Below are 25,804 nucleotides of genomic sequence, written 5' to 3' on the forward strand. Positions count from 1 at the left end.
TTTCTTTTTTTTTTTTTTTGCCATACTTGTAAAATGAGGCCAGATTCTGGCTGCTTTTCAATCTTTGAAAATGAGATCTTACCCTTCACACAGACTCATACAGATTTCCTCCTCCTCAGTGACCAATCCATTTTATACTTGATTAGTAAGTTAATTTTAATATTATTTTTGACCTGAAATCTGTATTATTGACCTGAAATGTATGCCACTGATGCATTTGAAATGGATATGAAAGAGATGGGATTGCATCTTTATTGCTTTCCTATGGAAACCTTTTTTTTTTATTTTTTTTTTTAAGTTTTGTATTTTTATAAAAATAAAGGTAGCTGTAAAAAAAAAAAAAAAAAAGTTTTTTTTTAAATTTCCATTCCAATAGCAGTATTTTACAGCTTGTTAATGTATTAAACTGTGCTCAAAGATTTGCACAAATCAAAATTATATCTAGAACACAATGGGGAAAAGCTCCTTAAATGAGCTTTCTGTAAGTTATAAGATAGTCATTGTGCACCTGTACAAAAATGACACCGTAAACAACTTTACATTAAACATGACTATTAGTGCCATCTAGTGGTCATTTTGATTCATTCACTAAATAAATTGTTTTGGACAGGTCATTTCAATTGAACCGACGAAAAAGCTTTAAAAATAATTCTTTGTTCCTCGATGTTACATGTATTCTACTTGTGCTGTTCAGAAAGGAGAACTAGCCTACCGTATACTACCATTATGACCATTAAATTTAATAATTTAAATTAGCATTTTTTTTCTTGTAAAACCATCTCAGATTTTGACAGTTTGATCACGAATATCAATGATCATACTGGAAATAAAAGTTTGAGCTCTTGGCATTGTGGGATACCCAGTGGGCAATTGGTAAAAAAACTGAGAAAATACACAAATCAAACTGTCGTCAAAAACGTGACATGACGTTGATTTCATGTAAATTGAATGTCAAACATATTGGCCTACATATACATTAAACCAATTTCAATTACCACTGGATGAAATTGCCGTCCAAACTGAATTTTATAATGATGTTACAGCATCTTGATCAAGTCTTGAATAATATTTGACTTCAAATTGATATCAAGGTGCCTGTTAATGTGGCTCAAATTGAAATTTGTATTATTTTTATTTAAATCTGTACAAGCCCATACTTAAGAAAAGACCCCGTTTATAGCGTTGCATTGGAAACGCATGTACATACCCTAATAAAAATAATTCTTAAAAATATAAAGTGTATTTATTTGAAATTTTGGAGTAATTTGTATGTTACAAAGTCGACAGGGTTTATGAGTCTAACATAAAGACAAAATAATGACGCAAACATCTTTCCGATAATAGGCCTATTTGTTGTCTTACCTATAGTTTTGCTGCAAATCATAGGAAAAAATATAAAACAAAATAATGGATTATTTCTCAATGTATTAAATATTGATCAAAAGCATTTAATGTTTTGGCTTTTTCAAAATTTCTACGTTTTTTTTTTTCTTCTGCAAAATCAGAACATGCGCTAACACATTATTCAGTTATATTTTTTATTTATAATGCCTTAAAGATCACATGTAAGGAATTTGGACATTTTCTGAAATTTGGCTGATTTGACATTCGACAGCTGATCCTGCAGGCAATAAAGAAAAGTGAGGTTCCCACTGATCTATATAATGACTATTCTCTATTATAGATCAGTGCTTGTTCCTTAATTGTTAAACCTCGTTGCTTAGCGACAGCGCTAAGCAGCTTCCGGTAACATTCTTGTTGATGACGACAGTATTTCACAAACTCTCGGAACACCCAGAGAACAGGGGCCTCATTTATACAATGTTGCGTATAAACCGTCCTACATTTGTTCTAAGATCATTTCTCAAAAGTGCGTAAGTGCGATTCAGAGAAAACGAACGTGCGCACAAAAACACGTGCGTACGCCTCCCTTCCAGATGTGACATTTATAAATCACAAATGATCTTGAAATTGTGCGCAGCTGATTGGTGTCAGATCTCCACCTTGTAAACGCCCCCTAATTAATATTATTACCATATAAAAGAGCACACGCCAATATCCGTATTTCTATGCTTGAGAATGAAGAGCACAAAGAAAATAGAAAAACTTTACTGAGTCTGAAATTGAGGTCCTGCTGGCGGAGGTAGAGGTTCGTGCGGGGACGCTTTTTATTTAATAATGTGTAATTATTCTGTGGACAAACTGTGTGTTATATTTTTTCAATTGACTATGATCAAAATTACTACTTCTAGAAACAACAGAAATAATAATAATTATAATTATAAAACAATTAGGTTTCCAAATGTAAGAATAAACTACGAATTCAAGTAAAATTTTATAAAAAGGGACCACTAATAAAAAGTTTAACATCACAAAATTCTTGCAAAACTTTAAAAAAAACATTGAAAGAAAAATTGGACGTTTCATATAATAAAATAAATTTTACGCATTAGTAGTAGGCTAAAGCAGGACTTCGCAAGTTCTCTTGTAAAATAAAATAATACCGTATTGTCCCGAATATAAGACTATGTTTTTTTTCTTGGAAATACATCTGAAGCATTAATGATGCAATCAAGTTCATGATGAATTCGGTGCTTGCACGTACACCGCTTTTATTATTGCAGCTTAGATGTTCAAATAGCTGCAGTACTCCGACTTTGCCACAAGGAGAAGTGCTTACGCCTGCTCAGACCCTGACGTGGCGGTAAGTACTTTTCCATGTCAAAGACCGTTTTTATACATATGAACGTTGCCGTGGATTTTTGCGTACGCACAGATTTTATCATTTTATAAATGAGGCCCCAGATGATCTGAGCTGCTCCAGATTCAACTATTGACTCATTTATGTGGTTTTATTTGTCCAAAGGAATGAAACTGAAGTCTGCCGAGTTTTAGCGTACGCATACTAAGATCAAATCTGTGCATACGCACATTTTATAAATGAGGCCCCAGGTGTATTCGACTCGAAGCGGTGCTGCGCAGACCGATCGGTGTTTGACATCCAAGTACTGCGAGAGCTATGGAGAGCAGACAGTTCTGTAAGCTTTCGAATCGTTCTCGCATACTTTGATGTCAAACACCGATCAATCTGCACAGCACTGCTTCAAGTCGAACACAAGTAATAGCGAGTGAAAGCAGGTGAGGTAATTAATCTGCTATCTAAGCTAAGAGGCTCATTCATTTAAGTGCATCATACTGCCGTTGTGTTGTAACAATAGGTTACTGTTCGTAACCCCGGTTCTCTAAAACATAGAGTGGAGAGATCCACCTATGGGAAGGGCATCCGTGCCTGACCTCTGCAGAAGCATCTAATTGCACCAAGTCTGGCTTGACAGACAGGAGAGTGTGCCCAATGGCAGGTAAGGGGCCGCCCCTTAACCGAGTGTATAAAACCCCTGCACGCACTACCTTTCCTCAGTGAGCATATTCACTTCTCGTGCAGCAAGTGGGGCAAACTTGGTGGATCTCTCCAATTTTTCAGAGAACCGGGGTTATGAACAGTAACCTATTGTTCTCTTTCATCATCTTGTGTTCGAGATCCACCTATGGGAGATATGGACAGAAGCTTAATGGAGATATCTCCATTAAGTCAAGCATTGGTGGTTCAGTGGTAGAATTCTCGCCTGCCACGCGGGAGACCCAGGTCCGATTCCCGGCCAATGCAAGAACATTCTCCTAGGGAAGTCGTGGCCTAATGGTTAGAGAGTTGGACTCGTAACCCAAAGGTTGTGGGTTCGAGTCTCGTACCTGCAGGGATTGTAGGTGGGGGGAGTGAATGTACAGCGCTCTCTCCCACCTTCAATACCACGACTGAGGTGCCCTTGAGCAAGGCACCGAATCCCCAACTGCTCCCCGGGCGCCGCAGCAAAAAAAATGGCTGCCCGCTGCTCCGGGTGTGTGTTCACTGCTGTGTGTGTGCACTTTGGATGGGTTAAATGCAGAGCACTAATTCCAAGTATGGGTCACCATGCCTGGCCACATGTCACATCACATCACATCACATCACATCTACCAGGGGCTCAAAAGGCTGAGACGAGGCCTCCAGCACCATGGAGAGGTCACATTCTGGAACTGCTCTTCTAGTGACTGGAAGGGAACGGTGGGTGCCCTTCATAAATCTACGAATAAGGGGGTGCTTCCCCACTGTAGTGCCATCAATCCCAACATGACATGCAGCGATAGCCGCTAAATAGACCTTAATAATGGAAAAGGATTTACCACCATCGATAAGGTCTTGCAAAAAAAAAAGTCAACTACTGAGCACTGATATGAGATCAGCTGGCGCCCCTCGCACCACTCCACACACACACCACTTGCAATCATAAAGGGAGCATGTAGAAGAATGCTGTGGCATTCTGAATGGTAGCAACAATATATGGGGGGATCCCCAATGTGTTTAAGTTTGCCCTCTCACGGGCCAGGCCCAGAGGGCCACCCTTTCTGTGTGAGGATTGTAGATTTCCCTGTTCACTTGGGACAGGAGGTCCATGTGTAATGGGAGGGGCCATGGCTGGACATACAGAAGAGGAATTATCTCTGTCAGCCATGGAGATTTGGGCCACCTGGGTGCTATCAAAATCAGAGACAGGCTCTGTTCTTTCACCCTGACCTGAGTGGAGGAAATGCGTAGAGCAGCACATTGGGCCATGGGTGGGCCAGTGTATCCACGTTGAGGGGGACATCCTTGTCCCATAGCAAGAAGAGCATAGACAATAGCCGTTTTCGCGCGAGGCAGAGATCGATGGCTGCCCGACTGAACCTCTTCCATAGCAGACCTACTATCTGAGGGTGGAGGCGCCACTCTCTGTAGAGTGGGTTCCCCCTCAACAAAAGGTCTGTGCCCCTGTTCAGAATTCCCGAGACATGGGTTGCCCGTAACGACAGAAAGTGCTGCCTGCGCTATACTAATAGCTTGTGAGCTAGAGCATTAAGCTTGGATGAGCGCATCCCCCCCGGCGGTTGATGTGTCCCACGCCTGTGGTGTTGTCACAAAGCACCAACACGTGATGCCCCTGCAGGTGGGGCAGAAAATGTTTCAGAGACTTCCAAACAGTGAGGAGTTCCAAATAATTTATGTGGGCTTGAATGGTGTTTGCTCGGCCACACAGCATTCACTGTTCTGCCCTCCTGGGTGGCTCTCCATTCTGTTAAGGACGCATCTGTCATTACCACTTTACGCAACTTGATGGCCCCAAGGGGGGTCCCATGAGTGTATAACTCTGCATTCCTCCAGTAGTGCAGCATGAGCGAGTCACTGGGACATAACGACAGAGATTGTGTAATGGCCTGAGATGAAGAGATAAAACCCACTTCATGAACGCCCTCATTCTCAGAAGGCCCAGAGGCAGGACATGGACAGCCAAAGACATAAGACCCTGTAGTCTGAGACATGTGCAATACTGTACCCTCGCTCCTTCCCTGACTTGCGAGAGGCAACTCATGAAAGAGAGAATGTGCTCCTGCAACAGGCGCACACGCATTGTAATGGAATTCAGCTCCAGACCCAGAAATATCATATTCTGGGAAGGAGTGAAATTGCTCTTGCTTACATTCACTCTGAAGCTGAGCGCCGTGATGTGAGAGCATACGGGCAGTGTATTGCATCACTTTCTCTCTTAAATCGGCTATAATCAGCCAATCGTCTATATTTGTTCCTGTGGCTCAGTGGTAGAGCACTGCGTTAGCAGTGCAAAAGGTTGTGGGTTCATTTCCCAGGGAACACACATACTGGTAAAAAATGTATAGCCTGAATGGACTGTAAGTTGCTTTGGATAAAAGCGTCTGCTAAATGCATAAATTTATTTAATTTATATGTCAGGATCATGTGACCCGCTATTCTGGAAATTATTGGAAACGAAGGAATTTCCTGTGCGGAGGATACATGCTTATGTGGAAAAAAGCATATCTGAGATCGATCGATGTGAACCAATTGTTCTGATTTAATGAACATAAGAGAGAACTGTGTGTAAACATTCTAAAATAGTATTTCCTCAAATGTTTGTTCAACACTCTGAGATCCAAAATAGGACAGAGAGAACCATCCTTCTATGGAATTAGTAAATAATGGGAGTAAAACCCCTGACTGCTTAAGTGCAAGGGTACCACTCGAACTGCCCCCTTCTCGAGGAGGAAGGAGATTTTGTCTTTCAGAATGTGAGCGGAGCTCTCTTCCGTATGAGAAGAGATAACTCTGTTGAAACGTGGGGGTCTGTTGGCAAACTGAAGTCTGTACCCCTTCATTATTGTGTGAATCATCCAGTCAGGAGCTGACACAGATAGCCAGGCTGTTACATGATTCGCGAGTGTCCCCACACAAACCGGGGAAATGCTTAGGGCTGCTAATTTGGCCGGTTCACTCATTTGTGATGCAATGGCACAATCTAGTGGACAGACTAGGGGCAACATGTAGGGATTTAGAGAGATATTCTCTCTCGGAAACAAATTCATTTGATTTGTTTGTTTTAATGTGTTTTTTTGTGTTTTGTGTGAGTTTTGTGTTGAGGAACACAGGGGCCGAAGCCTTTATTATTTGGGTGAGGGGAAGTATGTGCAGTGTGATGACACTGGTTGTGCACTTTTCCTCACAACAGACCCCCTAAACGTGGGGGGAGAACACACAACGTCCGCTGAACACATGGGCTGGGCAGCCTCGTGAGGGGGGTGGCCGACACCTCCATGAGTGACCCTCCGTCTTTTGGACTCGCAGAAAGCGAGTCAGAAGAGCTTGTGGCCTGTGAACGCAGACTCGGTGCCCTTATCATCTGGCCAGCCGCTTGCGTTTTGAGTTGGTGGGGGTAGGATTTCAGGGTTTTCCGGCCGCGACCTTGGCGGGAGTCGTCCTTCCCCAGGGCTTCGCAGAGGGAGGGTTACACTGCCGTGAAGGGGGGTTAGGCAAACGTGCAGGGGGCACCTGGCGTGGAGCCGCCTTCCTAGGGAAGGCATAACTTGAAAGCCTCTTCCTCCTTTTTGTCGTCGCTGCATCAAATGACAGCGGGGCCAAAGAGAGCCTGGCCGGGCTCTACCGGGATGCCCACGATACACCTCTTCTCACTGTCAGGGAGGCGCGACAGGTTAAGCCAGAGTGCACGCTCTCTCACCACAGAAAGTGCCATGGAGTGCCCGCAGGCTTGGACGGCTTGACAGGCATTATGGAGGACAAGGTCGTTAACCGTGAGGATCTCTTTCCACAGGGTTGGCGAAGGTCATCCCTTATTCTGCTGTTGTCCTAAGTTGTCCAAAAGCTCCGCCTGGTAAGCGGAGAGGAGGGAGGAGACGTTAAGTGCCCGTTTTAAATTCATGTTTAACCTCTTAAATCAATTTTTTAATCATTTTCAAAGTTTTTAAATTCCTTGTTTTATTGTTGTGATTATTATATATTTTTTTCTTTTCTTTTATGTAAAGCACTTTGAATTACCATTGTGTATGAAATGTGCTATATAAATAAACTTGCCTTGCCTTGCCTTGACAGACAAGGCCAAGGACTTGTAGGTAGCCTGGTGAACTGAGGCAGAAAAACGATCCACTTTGTATGGCAAGACCGGCTTCTGGGGGGCCAGCAGCCCATTCTGGAGGGGACTAAGGTGCCTAGCGATCGATGGCTCGATAACGGGGGGGATCACCCAGGCCGAGCGCTGCCATATCCTTCACATCGAGGCCTGCGAGACCGTGTTTGAGGTTGAGCGGATTGCCCCAGTAATGTGCTTTGCGCACGCTGGGAGGATGAGGAGGAGTTGATTCCTCGGGCCGGGAGGGCATCCCAGCAGCTTCCTGTCTTAAACATCCTTGTCCTGGTCGGTGGTGCTCTGTGGAGAAGGCGACTCAATGTTGAGGCGAGCGGCCACTTGTTTACACACGTCCAGGGGGATGGACTGGGGTAATTCCGCAGGGGCATTAGCCTGGAGGAAAGCGGGTGGGATGGCCTCCTCGTCCTCTGAGACCCCAAGAAGGCCCGCATTGTCATCGTCGCCGGAACCAGCCGGTTCATCGGCAAACGGGAGGTTGCCCGCGAATATATCCTCTTTGGGGAATGCAGAATTGAGCTGGTCAGCCCAGTCAAGAGACATTGCCAAAGCAGACTGGGTGAGGGTCCTTAGCTGCGCCACACACTGCTGGGCGGACCTGTGATAAGCTATCCCCGGGATAAGCAGCAGTTTTAAAGAGAGCGACATACCGGCGAAAAGCTGAGAAAGATCTTTGGCGGGCAGCCGTGGAAAGGGGAGCCTGTGAGATAATGGAAAAAAGGAGGGCATGAACCTAAGGCTGAATAAAAATACTGTCACATCTGGTCTGATCTGGCGATATGTCCTTCTGAAGACACGCAAGTGAGCAGGTTTAAATCCAACCGAGCTGATTGAGTGCAGAGATCGCGAGTAGCGAATGTCAACTGAGGAAAGGTAGTGCGTGCAGGAGTTTTATACACTCGGTTAAGGGGCGGCCCCTTACCTGCCATTGGGCACACTCTCCTGTCTGTCAAGTCAGACTCGGTGCAAATGGATGCTTCTGCAAATGTTAGGCACGGATGCCCATCACATAGGTGGATCTCGAACACGAGATGACGAAAGAGAACTATGTGAAGTGCAATAAAGCATTACAATACCACACAGTCACATGCCTATCAAGCACATAATATCAAGCTTAAAAGTCGCCATAGGATTGATTGCTGGATGTTTCCCTCGCCAAAATTTGGAATTTTAGTTTGAAGAAAAGTAATCAAGCTATCATACAATATCTACAAGTTTAAAACTACTGCTAGAGAAACAAAAGTAATCAAGCTATCATACAATATCTACAAGTTTAAAACTACTGCTAGAGAAACAAACATTTGTATAATTAAACTCAAATCCTTTACTGGGATTTTGCCCTTTGTCAATTTCCCAATGTGATTAGGGACTAGCCCAGGTTTACATTTTATTGCTATGTATTTTATCGTGCTGCCCTTTACACAGTTAGGAATCTAATATGCGATAATGATCAATTACAGTTTTTCTGAATTGCTAAAACACATTTCTTGAAACCATCACTCATTTTCTCAAAACCTTAAACACAAATCCAAATACTCAAACTAAATTCACGAAACCTCTGACTCTTCCATCAGAATCAAACAATCACTGCAAAACCATTTCACTTGCACTCAAAATCAAACGGTGCTCTCAGATCACACAAACACGAGTCAATAAAATAAACACTACAGAGCATTCGTTAGACACTACAGAGAAAAATGGAGAACACAGCATCCAGAACATTACAGAAAAAACGTATATTGTATTGAGTAAACAATTTTGCAATTCTGTAAAAAAAAACTGAGTAAGGTGAGTATATTGTGTAAAATCACAAGAAGAGATTCATTCTGTCTCAGCATCATGTCTTTGTGCTTGAGTCCGGCCTGAGGACTTTGTCCACATAACAAGTAATGTATTTTTGGCTAGACAAAGAGAAAAACACCCTCTGGTCTGACAGATCCAGCCTTAATAACACTCTCAAAGCCTTACTCTTTCTCTCCTCATCCTCCACTTCTTGCATGTACTCTTCCTCCTCTCCTTCTCAGATTGTTTCCATCTATTGTTCGTATCATCGTTCAGTCACCTGTGCCACTTGTGCACTCTGAACTGGCTCATATTTTGTACAGTTGGTTTGATCACATCATTAGAAACAAGTGTGAACGATTTTGAATCGTTGTATGTAAACGATGACAACTGTGCTTTAGTTGTGTTTAACTTTAGCCGCTTGTGTTTAGCATTTTGCAGCACAAATGCATTAAAAAAAAGTGTTTAAGTGAATAAGAATGTGTTTAGAGTTTAGCAAAAAGAGTGCATGAGATTTGCAAATAGAGCCTAACTGCCTGAACGTGTTTAAGGTTTAGCAGAAAGTGTGCTTTATTCGACAAATTGGTTTAAGCTAGTGAGAATTTGGTTCAGAGATTGGGGTTTAGTGTTTTAGCAATTCAGAAAAACTGTAATATTAAAGGAATAGTTTACCCCAAAAAATCTAAATTGGCTCAAAAATGAAAACCCTCAGTCCACTATGATGGCCAAATTTCCAAAGATCGACTCACCAATACTCTTCACACTTTACATTAAACATGTTGCATACAACAAAGTACCAAAAGGACTGGTGTTTTGAACATGAACCAGAGTACCATGTAAATATCCTGTATGTAAATTACAACAAAGCCAGTATGCTACCAGTTTCTTTAGTAATGATATTATACTTGTACTTCCTCACATAAACAATGCATTATATGTTAATAAAAGACTCAAGTTGTCTATGGAGTTTATGACTATAAACACAGGCACACATTAGGCATCATTGTCAGCAGTTTTGGCAAAAGTTTTTTTTAAAAGTAATGAATTACAATATTGTGTTACTCCCTAAAAAGTAACTAATTGCATTTCTTAGTTATCGTTTATGGAAAGTAATGCTTTACATTACTTTTTCATTGCTTTTTATCATCTGGGCTGGTCTTGCTTGTTTGTTTTTAATATAAAAAAATTCTATTTTTTGTCAATTTAAAAGACCTCTCACACCAAAAGTGAAACGAATAAGCCTCAGGCTGAAGGAAATGTAAATTCACAACTGTATAGTAGAGGGCGCAGCTCAAACAAACCTTTCAACAGGACAGAGAAGAAAGTTCAACACTCTTCAGCAATTTAAAGGGAACCCTGGGTATTAAGACTTGAACGGCTTAATATAACGTAAATGATAAACCCATGAAAGATTTATGTTATTTTAAAAATCCACATCATTTTATACATATTTTGGACTATAGGGGGGGCGCCATTATTTCGATGTCGTGAAATGGTTGCACTAAATTCAATCTAAAAGTCGAATCTTTTCCTAAAAGTTTCCATGGGTTTTCCATCAGAATTCATTAAAAAATTATATTTAAAGAAAGTTTTGAATGAAGTTTACCACAAATATATATATATATATATATATATATGTGTGTGTGTGTGTGTGTGTATACATATATCTGTATAGACACACACATTTTGACATTGAACTCTTGGACACTGCTGTCAACTATGACCCCATAATATGGGGCGTGGTTTGTAAAATAAAATGTGTAAATTCTGTCAGGTTTCAACTACCAAAATTAATACATTTTGCAAGATTTACCTAAATAAACTATGCAATTATTTTTTTACTATATCAAAATAAAAGACCAAAGTTAAATCTAAATGTTGAATCTAAATCTAAATCTTGTATTTAAATCTAAATGTTAAATATACAAATAAATCTGAATATTATATTCAAATGTTAAATCCAAATCTTATATCTAAATATAATATATATTTCGCCGGTTCCCGCCTCCTTCTTCCCGAACTACTAACTTTGTTACAGATAGATAGATAGATAGCTATTGATATGATTTACATTTAGATATAATATTTACATATAGGATTCACATTTATATTTAGGATTTAACATTTACATTTAGCATAGGCGGAGTTTAGGGGCAAGGGGCGTAAAAAAGTTGGGGCCGGGCTGAAATGCAGGGCTCTAGCTCTGATCTAGAACACACAAAATGATGAAAATGACTGAAAATGTATCAGAAGAGATGAAAGAAAGATAGTGGTCCTCTACGCAATTCGGAAAAAGAGGCAGCTTTTCTGCATTTTTTTTTTACTCTTTGTACAGCAGTTATTGTTCATTCTAACTGTATTTGTAATGTAGAATGTGTGTTACATAAATACATGAAATAAAACATAAAAAAGTGCTCGTGGCTCGTCTGCCACTGGGTGACCCCCCCACCCATAAAAGTGAAACTCCGCCTATGACATTTAGATTTAACATTTAAATATAACATTCAGATTTATATCTAGCTATATTTAACATTTAGATTGAAATATATGATTTAGATTTAGATGAAACATTTATATTTAGCTTTGGTCTTTTATTTTGATATAGTAATATAGTATAGGCTAGCTTATTTAGGTAAATCTTGTAAAATGTATTTGTTTTGGTAGTTAAATCTGGCAGAATATGTCCAAACGTTGCCCCATAGTCACCCCATTATCCGAGCAGAATAGCCTATATTGTTAAAAAGAGAGTATGATATTCGATTGACCTTTTCTGATCTGTCAAGATCTGTCAAGGTCAATATTACCATAATGTACAGTGTTTCCAAATTCCTCAAAGCATGTGAAAAACAGCGCGCGCCTGTGAAGGTCCTCCATTGGGTTCCAGTGTCGCTCGAGACTGAAGAGCAGCACATGCACACACCACACGCGCTTTCTGTGTCTTCTACCTCCGTGTGTGTCACCCACCCGCACGAGAGCCCGTCTCCCCTCCTCCCGGAGCATGTGGGTACACGGATGGATGGCGCACAGGCCCGTCTGAAAGGACAATAAAGCACAAAGACGCTGGTGAGTTCTTCTTTTTCCTCTGCGAAACGCCGCATTAGAATCTGCGCGTTGTAGCGCGGCACAGGAGATATGACGGGATAAATGTGCAGCTGTGTGCTCAGGTGAAGAGCTTTTGTGTCCGCATCAGCTCCTGCGAGCCGCGTCCTGAGCAGCATCCCTTTAAACCTCAACTGTTTCCGTCTCACACGGAGACGCAAACGTGACCGTCCATGCAATTTCTGGGTATGAACAGCTAAATGTAGGAGTCGTGTCTAAAACAGCCTGTCAGTCTGTAATTATTATATTAAATGTCCAGTGTGTGCAGCGATAATGCGGATGTAAGGTAAAGAAAAATAAGACAGAAGTGTCTTTGCAGGAGATCTAAGTGTCCTCCGCTTAATGTCAAAGCGAGAGACAAAATAAGGGACCATTTTTAATTAGAGATGGATTTCGACCGAGGCAAAGGTGTCGATTTGTACCCTGCGCAATGCACGGATACTGAACATGCGAAGGCATGCGCTTCATGGTGTGCATTTGACCACAATCCATGCGTGCTGTACATTAAATCTTCTGGTGGTATTACTTAATGTATCATTTTTTTACATTTTAAATATGCAATTATATTATTGGAGTCTGTATAAATTGTATAAAATATACATTGGCTATAAAGGAACTGTTGCACTGTAAACTAATAGATATAATTGAAAATTGATTGAAAATCTTTGTTTATCTATCTGCAAATTAACAGTGGCATTTCAAGTTGACAGAATGCCACTGAATAATATTGAATTGCTGTCTTTAATATATTTCAGGATAGTAAAATCTAGCACCCAAGCTGGTTTGTACATAGTTGGTATTTGTTTTAGGGTTAGGACATAGCAGTGGGCAACATTATAAATCTGATTCGGCTTTTTCAGCCAGCCCATTTACTTTTCAAATTGAATTTGTAGTTGAAATTTAACATTATTATTGGCCACATTGCAGGAAGGATGCTAATCTTACTTTTAAAAACTACTTGCATTGCTGCAATATATTCAGGCTGATTTAGTCATATTCAATAAATTAACAGGTAATTTAGGTGTTTTTAAAAAAAATCATTTTGTAGATTATTTGACCAAAAATTGACAGAACTGTGAGATTATGAGATTTCACACGTAAAGCATGATTGCCAGTTTTCAGTCAAGCCATTTCATTTTTTAACATCCATACACTTCCAACGATTATTTAATAACTTTTTGTACATCTCATGTTTACCGTCTCAGATCTTGCAGGACTCAAGAATGTCCCCGATCAAAAGCATGTGTCAAAATGTCTGGTTTTCTCACAGACAGTCCTTGAAATCCAGTCAATGAAGTACACAGAAACACTCTCTCCCTGCTCTGAATGGAGCCACCCTAATAAAAGGTTAGGTTACTTCACAAAACCCAGATTATTACATACAGTATGAACCATGTGGTTTTATCTGCAATAATAGTGATTTACTAGAGATTTGGCACCATAATATTGTATACATTAAGTGGATTTGAGTTAATTTATATAGGCTAGTAGTGTACATTAAAAACTATATGAACACAGTATTGACATATTAGATTTAATATCAAATAATGAATGCATATTGTCATAAGCATAATTTAATTTGTTAGAAGTTTTATCATAACTTTGTAATTCCAATCCAACTTCTTTCTTGCTTAGTTGAAATGGAGGATGAAGATGGTACTTGTTTACTTGATGTTTTATGGTAAATGTTGTTACATCCAATAAATTGAATTTTCTTAGTTTGTATGTATTATATTTAAAGCAGTCACACCAGAAGATTTGCTCATATGTTAATTTCTGAATGCTTACTTTAAAACAGTGACCCTCAAGCCCTGAACGACTTTCTTCATGGGACAAACGAGGTATGGAGGAATCATAATATTACAGTGTGGCTTTAATCTTTAACGTTAGTAACATTAGTGACTACCTGTTACAGTATTTTCTCCAAAAATTGTTTTAGTTGTGGTAATTTTGGAACCTTAGCGCACTTTAAAAGGTCATATGTAGAGAGATCTAACATGGATAACTTAGAAGAACCTTAACAGAAGAAAATCTCATGTTTGTGTATACAGTTTTGTGGGCAAATACAAATTCTATAAAATTACCACATGCGATTAACTGTCCCTCCTCCCTTCTGTTCAAACAGCTGCCAAGTGGAGACTTACTCATTAATTCATCCTCTGGAGAGCCGTCACTCCTCACAGACACTCCAGTGAGTCTAGACCTCTCTCCCCATGGAAGAGGGAGCTTATAGATTTGTTTCAGCTGGGACCTCCCAGAACATGCCTGTCTGTCTAACAAACCCCACTTTTTTAGTATCAAAAGAATGGATTTGTGACTTTAAGCTTTAAAATAGTGTTTTAAGCTTTAAAAAGTGTTGAATTCTTTTAACAGATTAACAAACCTTTAACATGACTGTTGTGACCGTTCTGCAGAGCCCTGCGTCTCTGTTAGCAGATGATGCTAGTTCTCAGGACACTCCTGTCTCTGGCTGTGTGGATCTCTCCTTTCTGGAGGAGGCACTGCTGGCATCACCGGCATCCTCACTAGGAAGTGGAGGTCCAGAGGCGCAAGAAGATCCCAATGTCCAACTAGTGGAACAGCAGAAAGAGTCCGAAGAGATCTGTGACATTCTCCAGCAGAGTCTCCAGGAGGCTGACATCACAGAAGACACTCTCGCACTGGAAGCAGGACTTGCCCAGATAGTAGAAACTCTCCAGCTTGGTTTGTCTGGCACATCCCTTCCTTTGCCTGCAACGCCATATTTCTCCAAACCATTGACCGCTCCTGGATTGATCTCTTTACCAAAGGACACTCAAACAGCAGTGGAGCCTCCTCAGCCATCTTTGTTAGCTGTTGGCCCAGGCTGCCCCTCACTCAAACCACCAGGAACCCAGTTAATGAGTCTACTTCCTGGGAATGTATTCCCCACACCTCCACTCGAGGCATCCTTTTCTATTAATTCAGCACAAAGCACCAGCATGATTATCCAAAAGACCCTACCAAGCCTCACAAGCCGCCAGATGTTGGCCTCCACCGTTAGAACAATTACCCCATCAGGGGTCATGTTACAAAAAACTCTTCTACCCATTCAACCTAAGTTACCAGTCAACATCCAGCCCAGGCTTCTACAGCTCAGTCCCAGGCCAGGATTTGCCTTCATCTCAACAAATACACCACAGAGTGTCTTGTTATCCCCTTCTGTTGGCTCAAAGCAGTCCTTACAAGCACAGTCCACACCAAGTGTCAGCAAACCTGTTAGCTTCAATCTGGTTGGTCAGCGAGGACCAATTGTCATTCAGCCCCAGGATCCTTTTCAAGGCCAGAGACAATTCTTTCTGCCGAGCCAAACACCTGCAACTACGTCCCAATCTACCAGCATACCAAGGTCTATTCTTAGTACACCAAGCAATCAGGTGTCTAACAAACCCAATGTCGACAGTTCTCATATTGTGACTGTACGGCCAAGGCAAATCAACTTCAGCCCTATTTTCACCTCCTCAACTACACAACTCACCCTCAAACAAGGGGCTCTTCTGTCGGGGTCCTTACCAATTCAGTCAATACTTCCTACAGTCTTCCAGATGCCAACACAGCTAGCAGGGACCTATGCACCTCAATTGCAGTGGCAGCATGATGCAGTAGTTCAAAACACTGTCGGAAACCAGATCACATTGATTAATAATGCCAATATGCTTATTCCTGATATGACCACCATTCCAATAGTAAATGGTCAGTCAGTGATACAAAGTCTGCCTTTGGTGCCTCAAGCCCAAAATGCTCTAATAGGGGGACCTGAGGGAAAGGTGCGTCTAACCCAGAATTCAGTGCTTCTCCTGCCTGAGAGAACAATAGATCAGCAGGAGAATGTCAACAAACCGTTTCAAGTGAGTTTCTGTCACTTTGTTGTAACAATATTTAGGAATGGTCTTTATGTTAAATAACATGTTTCAGAATCTTATTTGTCTTATTTATCAATCAATTTTGAAAGCACTGTTGTATTTCCTAACCGATTTGTAGCTTAATACATTTGTTCACTGTTTTTATTCACTTCAGGAGAGCAGATTGCTTCCTCCAGCTTCAATGGAATCACCCGTTGCAGAGACTCACTCTCTGCCCTCTCCAGTATCAACTCTACTACAGTCATCACCAGATATCAGTTGTGACCCTGAGACAGTTTTGTCATTATCCCCACAACTGATCACTCAGACAGGAGAGCAACAATTTACTGAAGGAGAACATAACCTATTTCATCACAATCAGGATTTAGTATGTCCAGTACCGTCAGCCAGCCAAGATTTGTTAGCTGCAACTCTGCTTGTGCAAATGGACAACCACATCTCTTCTGCTGTAGGTGAAGCTGAGGATTCGCTCACATCTTTGACTACATCTGAGACTTTCTCTTCATTGTGTGAGAGTGAAGAGATTCTGATGCCAGCATACCATGATTCAGAACACACTGATATTCTATTGCAAACTCCTATTGGCCAGTGCTCTGTAAAGACCTCAGACGACACAAAGGGCTCAACAGCCCCAGTTTCAGATGAGCAGGATTCCTCTGTGTTGATTGCTCTTGATGCTGACCCCAAGTGTCAAGAGGGGCTAGTAACGAGTAAGAGACCTTCCTCTTCCTCAGAGAAGTTGTGTATGTATCCAGAGCAATTGGGCCATAGTCATGTGTTAACTGAGCTCAGCAGAAACTCAGAGTCAACAGCCCATGTGTACAAGCAGCAATACAATGAACATGACACAGGTACATTTTTAAACTAGACTAATTTTTTTTCCATCAGTAACAATATTATTGCTGTAGCTACGAAAGGAGGACTAAACACGGTCTTTGTTAGAAGGCATTTTAAGCTTCCCAGAAACAGTAGATAGAAACTTATGCAATAGAAGACGGTGCTTCGTGACATTTTCTCTTTGTATTTGCTGTACATACAAATATAGGCCTATTCTTTATAATAAACAAATTGTTATAATCATTCTATCATCCTTTTTGTCTTCAAATTTATATCTCCCCTGATTAGAGCTCACAGTCCCTAGGAACACTGGGATAATCTCTTTGGATCAGCATCAGTTACAGGAGAAGGTATATCTCGGGCCCAGGCTGCTTGCACAGGACAAGACCTACTCAGCACTTCAGAAGAACCAGGTCCAGGTTCAAATATTATAAATGAAACGTGAAATCTTAGTCAAATCACGCTAGATTTCAGGAAGATGGGATATTTCAAAGAGATTCTGAAAACAGAGTAAAGTAATTCTAGATTCAAAGTATTCTGTTATTAAAATTCCTTCTGTGTCACAGACGTCAACTGCAAGCGTGGATCCAAAAGAGGAGAAGCTGAGACTAGCAAAGAGGCAACACAGGTAAGTAAAAATAGATTTATTCAGTAGCATACTAAATATATGTAGAGATCAGTATGAATTTCAAAATATTTAAGATGGAAAATGGCATAGGCAGGGCTGTAGCTAGGGTATGCAGGAAACTGTGTCATTTGAAATCGCGTTCCGTTTGAAATTGGGGGACTGGGGACTAGATATTGGCACTCTGGAACAGACCAGCTGATTGGGGAATAAAAGACAATACATTTCAAGGCACCTTACGTTAAGAATGCCCAATCCCATTCCCAGATAGCTACCTTTCCGCAGAATTCAGTTCCAGCCCTGCACCAACACACCTTTCTGTAATTATCAAGTGTTCCTGAAGATCTAATTCAGGTGTTTTTGATTAGGGTTGGTGCTGAACTTTGCAGGCAGGTCAATCTCAAGGAACAGGTGTAAAGACTCCTGGTACAAAAGCAGGTTTTGGTTGCAGTGTAACCCTTTTGCACCCAGGCACAATGGGCAGAGGTTAAAACAAGGCTCTCAAATAAAGGCTTTGTAATGCTTTCCAGGACAGGAATACATTAAAGCAACACTTCTGATCACAAAAAAGCAGGGGTCTCAACCCTGCTCTTGGAGAACTGACCTGTAGATTTCAACGCCAACCTCAAACACACCTGAACTAATCAAGGTGTTCAGGGTTACTTGATAATTACAGACAGGTGTGTTGGAGCAGGGTTATAACTGAATTCTGCAGGACAGTAGGTCTCCAGGAGCAGGGTTGGAGATCCCTGCAACAAAGGCTGCGTTTCACTTGGCATTAACATGCGATCACCGTGCAGACACGATGGCTAGATTACGTTTACATTACACTGAGATCCAATCACAATGCATCCTTGACTAGACCAGGACATGCTGACCGGATAACATTCAGATCAGAAGCGCGTTGACACTTGTCTTTTCAATGTGTATGTGGACAACAACCGGATACAGTTTGCATGTTAATGCCAAGTGTAAACGCAGCTTTTCCCTAGAGTAGGGGTGCCAAACTCAGCTCCTGGAGGACCACAGTCTTGCAGAGCTTAAAGCCTGTGTTATACTTTCCGCATGAGCAATCCGGACGCGTACACTGACAGCGCGGACGCTGACTACTTGTATTTATACTTCCGAAAGCATACGCTGATGGTCTGCTCCGCGGACGTGTTCCATACATGCGTAGTAGATCGGCTTGAACAATAAACAAACATGTGAACAAAGAATTGCCCAGAGTTATTGCACATCTGGCTGTCTTTATATTGTTTTATCGACGGATTGTACAGGTTCGAGTAGCAACGGGCTTCTTCACACAGCCTGCGCATGCACAGTAGCCTACTGACACAAAAAATGGGAGGCAAAAAATGGGAGGCACGCGGATGTCCACGCGGAGCCTCCGCGCACACTCTCCGATGACGATTTTTACGTCACACATACCATAGCGGACCCTAGCGGACTCGCGTACGTGGAAAGTATAACACAGGCTTAACTTCAACCCTAATTAAACACACCTGATCCAACTAATCAAGTCCTTTGGGATTATTTGTGACCCTGGAGCACAAAACCAGTCTTAAGTCGCTTGGGTATATTTTTAGCAATAGCCAAAAAAATCATTGTATGGGTCAAAATTATCTATTTTTCCTTTCATGCCAAAAATCATTAGGATATTAAGTAAAGATCATCTACACATACTGTAGGTCTACTGAAGCGGAGTTTGACACCCCTGCCCTAGAGAGAACATCTGCGTATAGATCCCGCTGCAGGAACTAATCCCTGTTTCAGGAACAATTTGAGGAACTACTTTTTGTTCTTTTCACACAAAAGGAACTATTTTGTCTTCGAGTCATACCCCAAACTGTATTAGATACATCTGTTGTCAGTATTTTTTGCTGGTTTTGAAAACGACTGGATCCCTCTACCAAAGGAATGCCACCATTTATTTCATCAATACCATTTACATCTTTCCAGTACAACTCCCAATAATGAAAGACAAACTTTTAGATAGTACAACGGAACCACCGCCAAGTGCAAGGCCATTAGGCCTAATAAGTGGAGGCAAGTCCTGAACAAGACAGATATTTTTCTGTAGCACAATGATAGGCATTGCCAAGTCTGAAATGAAGACTACTGTAGACATGATTGGACAACCAGAATCAAAGTGTCTCATTCTGCCTGCTAACTTGTTGGAGAAAAGAGTTACAGCAGCTTTTATACATTTATTGACAATATAGGGTGCAATACTGAGTCCAAATGGCAACATGAGAAGCTTGTACACATTGCTTTAAAACACAAACTAGAGATGTTAACTATGAGCAGCATAAATACTATAAATAAAAACGGATTAGAGATTGAATATAATAAGGTGGTTAAAGCTCAGGGCTGATAACCTCAAAAAGGTTGAGGTTGCAATTCTTGTAAGGAGCAATGAGCTATCACTATTATGGTTACTCAAATATACGTTGTCACTTTGAATAGAAGTATCTGCTGAATACTTAAAGGGGTCATGAACTGGCTTTTTTTATTATTTTATACTGTTGTCTGAGGTCCAGACAACAGTTCTCGTGGTTTTTACATTCAATAATAGGCCATTTTCTACCCTGGTTTTGAGGCCGGTGTTCGAAACACTCTGTTTTTATGGGCGTGCCGCATTGAAGACTTGGAAGTAAACGCCCACTGCTATGATTGGATAATAGTTTTGTATACTAAACTAACTTTCTGTGTGTCAGTTTGACAAGCTATACGCCCTTCATAGTTGGAGCCTTCTGTGACTTTGGTTAGACACGTACACAATCAGGACATATCAAGCAACCTTTAACAAAGCAATAGTGTAGTGTTGTTACGTTCGTGAACGAATCGTTCTTTTTGAACGAATCTTTTTGGTGAACGAATCGTTCTCGTTCACGTAATCCATTGACTCATATTTCTCGTTCACTGAAATTCCTCCCTCCACAGCAGCGCGGCGCTATTGTGACACATACAAATATTTTTTACTCACATAAGTGTGCTGCGTCATTCCTGTCGGATCCAATATAGATGGCACAGCATTGCGCTCAATGTTTTACTCACGTGAGCTAGAACTTCATTATAAATAAAGTTCAATCATGCATTCCTAATATTTGAACCCGAAGGAAGGTTATGCAGCGACTGTGTTCTTCCACAACCAGGCACTGCACAATATTTAGCTATCTACAACGGCATGTTTATTGCTTGGTTGCTCGATCCAGTTTAGCGCCACTTATGTTATTTCCCTACTATGTCACGCACAAATCAGTGGACGGGGCTATAGAATTAGGAGGCGGTGTTAAACCTAGATAGGCACATTCCAGGATCTGGCATTCGCTGGGCCTGGTGTCAATAAAAGCTTCTATTTCAGTAACAAGGATGTTTTCAGTTCTGAAACTTACAGGATATTCTTTTAGTACGATGACCTCTTATATATCAAAAGCTCAAGTAAAAGTTGATTTCTCAATTCATGACCCCTTCAAGATTAAGCTACACCTTTAGGGGACAAGGGTATTGTGGGAATATGAGCCCTCAATATCAATGGTTTCAAACCTCGTTCTCAGAGTACCCCAACACTGCACATTTAGCAGCTCATCGACTCTTTGGTAAAGACTCCAAGTCCTGTAATGGGAGTGTCAGACAAAGGTAAGCAGATGAGTTGAATAAGGTGTTTGATTAGGAAATGTTAGGAAGAGTTTGAAAATGTGTACCGTTGGTGTGCCTCCAGGAAAAGGGTGAGAAACACTGGATTAGAGTCTCTTACCTTTATAAAAAAAAAGTCCACCAAGTTCCCATGGAGAAGCTGACCATTGAATAATGAGCTAATCTACATACTCCAATAAGATTGAAAACTGCAATATTGGAGGGTTCTCACCAGTTTGAATGCTAGCTGGCCTGAATGTCTGTTGGGAAGGATAGCATCATCATCTTCATGTAAGGTGAGAAAGACTCCACTAGTGAAGTAAGAGCAAGATATGGCATTATTTTGCTTTGTCTAGGACACCATAGTGAGATACCGAACAAATGTTTGAAAGACAAAACGAATAAAATTTTAACAAATACAGTCATCCACAAAGTCGCTATTTAATGTACACAAAAACTATTTTAACAGACATTCTTTGTGTGTGCATTTGCAGGTTCAAACAGCAGATGTTTTTGGACCACAGTGCTGTTCTCAACCCAAACACTTCGGCTCCATTTGTTTCAGTAGAGGATGCTTTGAGACATTTGTTGCCGTACCATTCTTGTGCTAGAGCTCTACCCAGCCAGGCTGACTTTATCTCAGGTTTGACTCAATCAGGAAGTTCGAATTTGACAATATTTTATAAAATTGCTGTCCTGTAATGGACTCAACAGTAAACTAAACATGAGAAAATATCTGTCATTCTTTGTGCAGTCGACAAGCAGTTTGAGTGCGTTTCAGTCGTTCTGTTGAAACAAATCAAAGACATGCTGAACAAGTACAGGAAACAACTTCTGGCTGAATCCCAGGTAACAAATGGTGTCATTTATTGTAAATTCTTGCACCTTACTAATTCAGAATCACTGACCAAAGTCATTTTCTGAAACTCTAAACATCATTTTGGTTCTTTGGAATATAAGAGGTGGCAGGTCTGAGTTGTTATTGGTTTCTTCAGCAGGAGAGCCCATCAGCAGAGATGGTGATGCTAGAGCGTTTGTTTCTCCAGTCAGAGAGAGTCTCACTGGCAGAAGACAGACGCAGAGCCAGAAGAGAACCAGGTAACAAGGCACAAGATTATTTTATGCCTTTTTTTCTCACTAGTAAAGCAGAGTTCCTCAAATCCAACCCTGGAGGGCCACTGCCCTGCAGCATTAAGTTCAAACCCTGGTCAAACTCAGGAACCTGTAATTTTCTAACTCTGAAGATCTTGATTAGCTTGCTTCGGTGTCTTTGATTAGGGTTAGAGCTAAACTCTGCAGGTCAGTGGGCCTCCAGGGTCGGATTTGAGAAATTATGCTATAAAGAGGACAGAGGTACAACAATTACAGCCACAGATTACATGCACTCTGACCTGAAACAGTGAAATGTGAACAGGTTTCATTATTTTGGTGGTTCAGCAGAGTCCTTCCTCATGTCCCAGCCCAAGAACTTATCTCAGCACAGCCAAGCGTCGTCAGTCCACACTGGCCTTGCCGGTTGTCCTGCATCTCCACCATCGTGGACCTTGCAATCTGACAGACCTCCTGGCCTCAAGACATATCGCTCCAGCAGCAAAGGAGCAATACGCCTCACTATCAAACATGAGTCAGGATCCCGCAAAGTTATCCACAACTCATGTGACGCCTCGCATGCCATCTCTGGGTTTAAACGAAACTACAGCGGGCAGTTAACTAAGGGAGGAGCCATTCACAGGAAAGATGAATCACTTAAGCCTCCTTTGTCAAATGTTGCAGAGAACAAAAATGATCAAAGGCCAGATCAGCAGAACAAGCTAAAATTGGACCTTGACATGGAAACAATAAGGACAGGTAGTGATTCGCAGAACTTCTCTGCTTCTGTGGCCAGTCAAGACTATGTAATTCCAAGGGTGCAAGGTTTGCTTCCAGAGCAGTGCACTCCAATGCTTAAAAGGAACAAGCTGGCTACTTCGGCAGCAGTGTCTCCCAATTTGCCTGCATTAGTGGAAGACGGGGAACTGAGTGAACACCTGCAAAGTGCTTTAGACAGCATCCTGGAGCTGCAAAGGTTGCAGGGTTCTTAAACCCAAGATTCCACTGGATCAGGCCGTCCGCTGCATGCTAGAAGGACAACTATGAGACAGAAGAGCTAGATGAAAGGAAAAGCCTCAAGATTAAGGATATTTGACTTTCACATCCTGCAATCCACATCCAGCAGAGACTAATTTTTATTTCTTTTTCCTGAGGAAGAAAGTCCTATTAATTATTATTTATTGTGTAAATAGAGTAAATAGAATCTGGGACGTTTCTTGAATCTTTGGAACCTTTTTGTGGAGATACATTATTCTAATTGATAGTCTTCTATCAGTTTAAGACCAATTCAAAATCACAAGTGCAGTTTGGCTGTATGCATGTGCCATTTTGATGTGAATGTGTCTATAACAAGGTTATTGTTCTTTTGTTGGGGACTTTGGTTCGCTTGACATTGTTTGGTTGTTTTTAATAGCTCTTTACCAAACTCTGGGGCTCCTGAGGAAGCAAACAAGAGTACATTTGAAAACGGCAGCTTGGGGTACAGTTCATATGGATGTAAACTGGCCTAACAGCCTTAACCTGTGAAAACTGCCTTATACAGCAATTGTGAGAATGTACCAAGGCAAATTGCTTGGTCCTAACACAAGTTCAGAAAACACCAGCCAAATAAACCAAAATGACATCAAGCAGACTTGTGTCTGCAGTATAAACTCTAGTGTGAAAGCAGCCCATACGCAGACAGTTCAGAGAATGATGTTGGTTCCCGCTTGTTTACCCCCAAATAAAATACACCCTATTTCATTCTAAAGTCACCAGCAAAACCAATTTAAGCACCAGTGAGATTTCATAAACACGTTAACTTAACAGACTGAAAATTTAAACGTAACAATCTCATTTGAACAACTGGCAGATGTAAAGTACGCCTTATTCTGTCACTGCAATGAACTGTACTATTCCAGTTGTGGTTTAAGACAAGATACAGAAATGCAAAAGCAATAAGCAGCAGATGGTTGAGAAAATATGGTTGTGCCTCAATCAAAATACAACATTCGTTTGCTTTTCCATTGCTATAGATCATGCAGCTGTTTGAAAAGTATTGAGTCACTCCTGATGTTCAACATGCACTTAATATTGTTAGAATACAGATCTTTTTTAAAAAAACATTCCAGCATCTGTTCACCAAAACCTAAAACAGTAACTATTGACATCCAGTCTATAGTTAGATATAGGACTATAGGCAATAGAATTATTTATTTTAATGTTTTTTCTTGACAATCTACTACCATGTCATGCTCACGTTATGCCAGCGATGATTACTTCATAATTATATAATGGAGTAGTATGGCAAGGCATTTTATAAGTGTTTCTTTGTCCTGTTAGTTGTGTCACTCGATATACATTACAAATATTGTGCTCAAGTTGTAAGTTCAAGTGAACATTTTATGTATTGCTTCCCTGACAAATGCTATGCACACTCTTACAGAATACTTAGCCACCAAACTAAATACTGTGACTGGCCCTAAATGTGACAAGATGTTTGTAACAAACCATTTTGCTTGATTTAAAGGGATAGTTCACCCAAAAATGAAAATTTGGTTTATCTGCTTACCCCCAGGGCATCCAAGATGTAGGTGACTTTGTTTCTTCAGTAGAACACAAACGAAGATTTTTAACTCAAACCGTTGCAGTCTTGTCAGTCATATAATGTCAGTGGATGGGAATCATGGCTTTGAGAGTCAAAAAAACATACACAAACAAAACCAAATTAAACCCTGCGGCTCGTGACGATACACTGATGTGTAAAGACACAAAACGATCAGTCAGTGCAAGAAACTGAACAGTATTTATATTCGTTTTTACCTCTGATTCACCGCAATGTCCGAACTGTCCTGAGTGGCGGCGCGTCCTCAACAGCCAGCGTGTTCGCGTCGTCGTCTTCTTCTTGCTTTACGGCAGATCGCAGACTTATAAGTGCATTACCGCCACCTATCTCTCAAATGGACCATTGACACTCCTAATTGAGATTGTAGACAGAGTGTCGATGGTTAATTTGAGAGATAGGTGGCGGTAATGCACTTATAAGTCTGTGATCCACCGTAAAGCAAGAAGAAGACGCGAACGCGCTCAGGACAGTTCGGACATTGCGGTGAATCAGAGGTAAAAAACGATATAAACACTGTTCAGTTTCTTGCACAGACCAATCGTTTCGTATCTTTACACATCAATGTATCGTCACGAGCAGCAGAGTTTAATTTGGTTTTGTTTGTGTATGTTTTTTTGACTCTCGAAGCCGTGATTCCCATTCACTTCCATTATATGACTGACAGACTGCAACGGTTTGAGTTAAAAGTCTTAATTTGTGTTCTACTGAAGAAACAAAGTCACCTACATCT

General features: G+C 41.0%; 1 protein-coding gene and 1 non-coding gene across 2 annotated transcripts; both read left to right on the top strand.

Moving 5' to 3' along the window:
* The first annotated feature begins 3,593 nt into the window (after positions 1-3,593).
* On the top strand, positions 3,594-3,664 carry trnag-gcc (transfer RNA glycine (anticodon GCC)). Its single transcript has one exon. It is a non-coding gene; the product is annotated as a tRNA-Gly (tRNA).
* Positions 3,665-13,630: 9,966 nt separating this feature from the next.
* On the top strand, positions 13,631-23,549 carry LOC107758716 (glioma tumor suppressor candidate region gene 1 protein-like). Its single transcript, XM_016576517.1, has 12 exons — positions 13,631-13,748; positions 14,037-14,082; positions 14,200-14,242; positions 14,527-14,592; positions 14,816-16,267; positions 16,437-17,133; positions 17,408-17,538; positions 17,686-17,747; positions 21,875-22,023; positions 22,135-22,229; positions 22,376-22,478; positions 22,818-23,549. Exons 2-12 carry the CDS (start codon positions 14,042-14,044, stop codon positions 23,459-23,461), a joined length of 3,483 nt encoding a protein of 1,160 aa, XP_016432003.1. The 5' UTR covers positions 13,631-13,748; positions 14,037-14,041; the 3' UTR covers positions 23,462-23,549.
* Positions 23,550-25,804: the final 2,255 nt, after the last annotated feature.

Source organism: Sinocyclocheilus rhinocerous, unplaced genomic scaffold (assembly GCF_001515625.1).
Source record: "Sinocyclocheilus rhinocerous isolate Xijiao unplaced genomic scaffold, SAMN03320098_v1.1 scaffold2882, whole genome shotgun sequence".
In the NCBI taxonomy this organism is placed as follows: Eukaryota; Metazoa; Chordata; class Actinopteri; order Cypriniformes; family Cyprinidae; genus Sinocyclocheilus; species Sinocyclocheilus rhinocerous.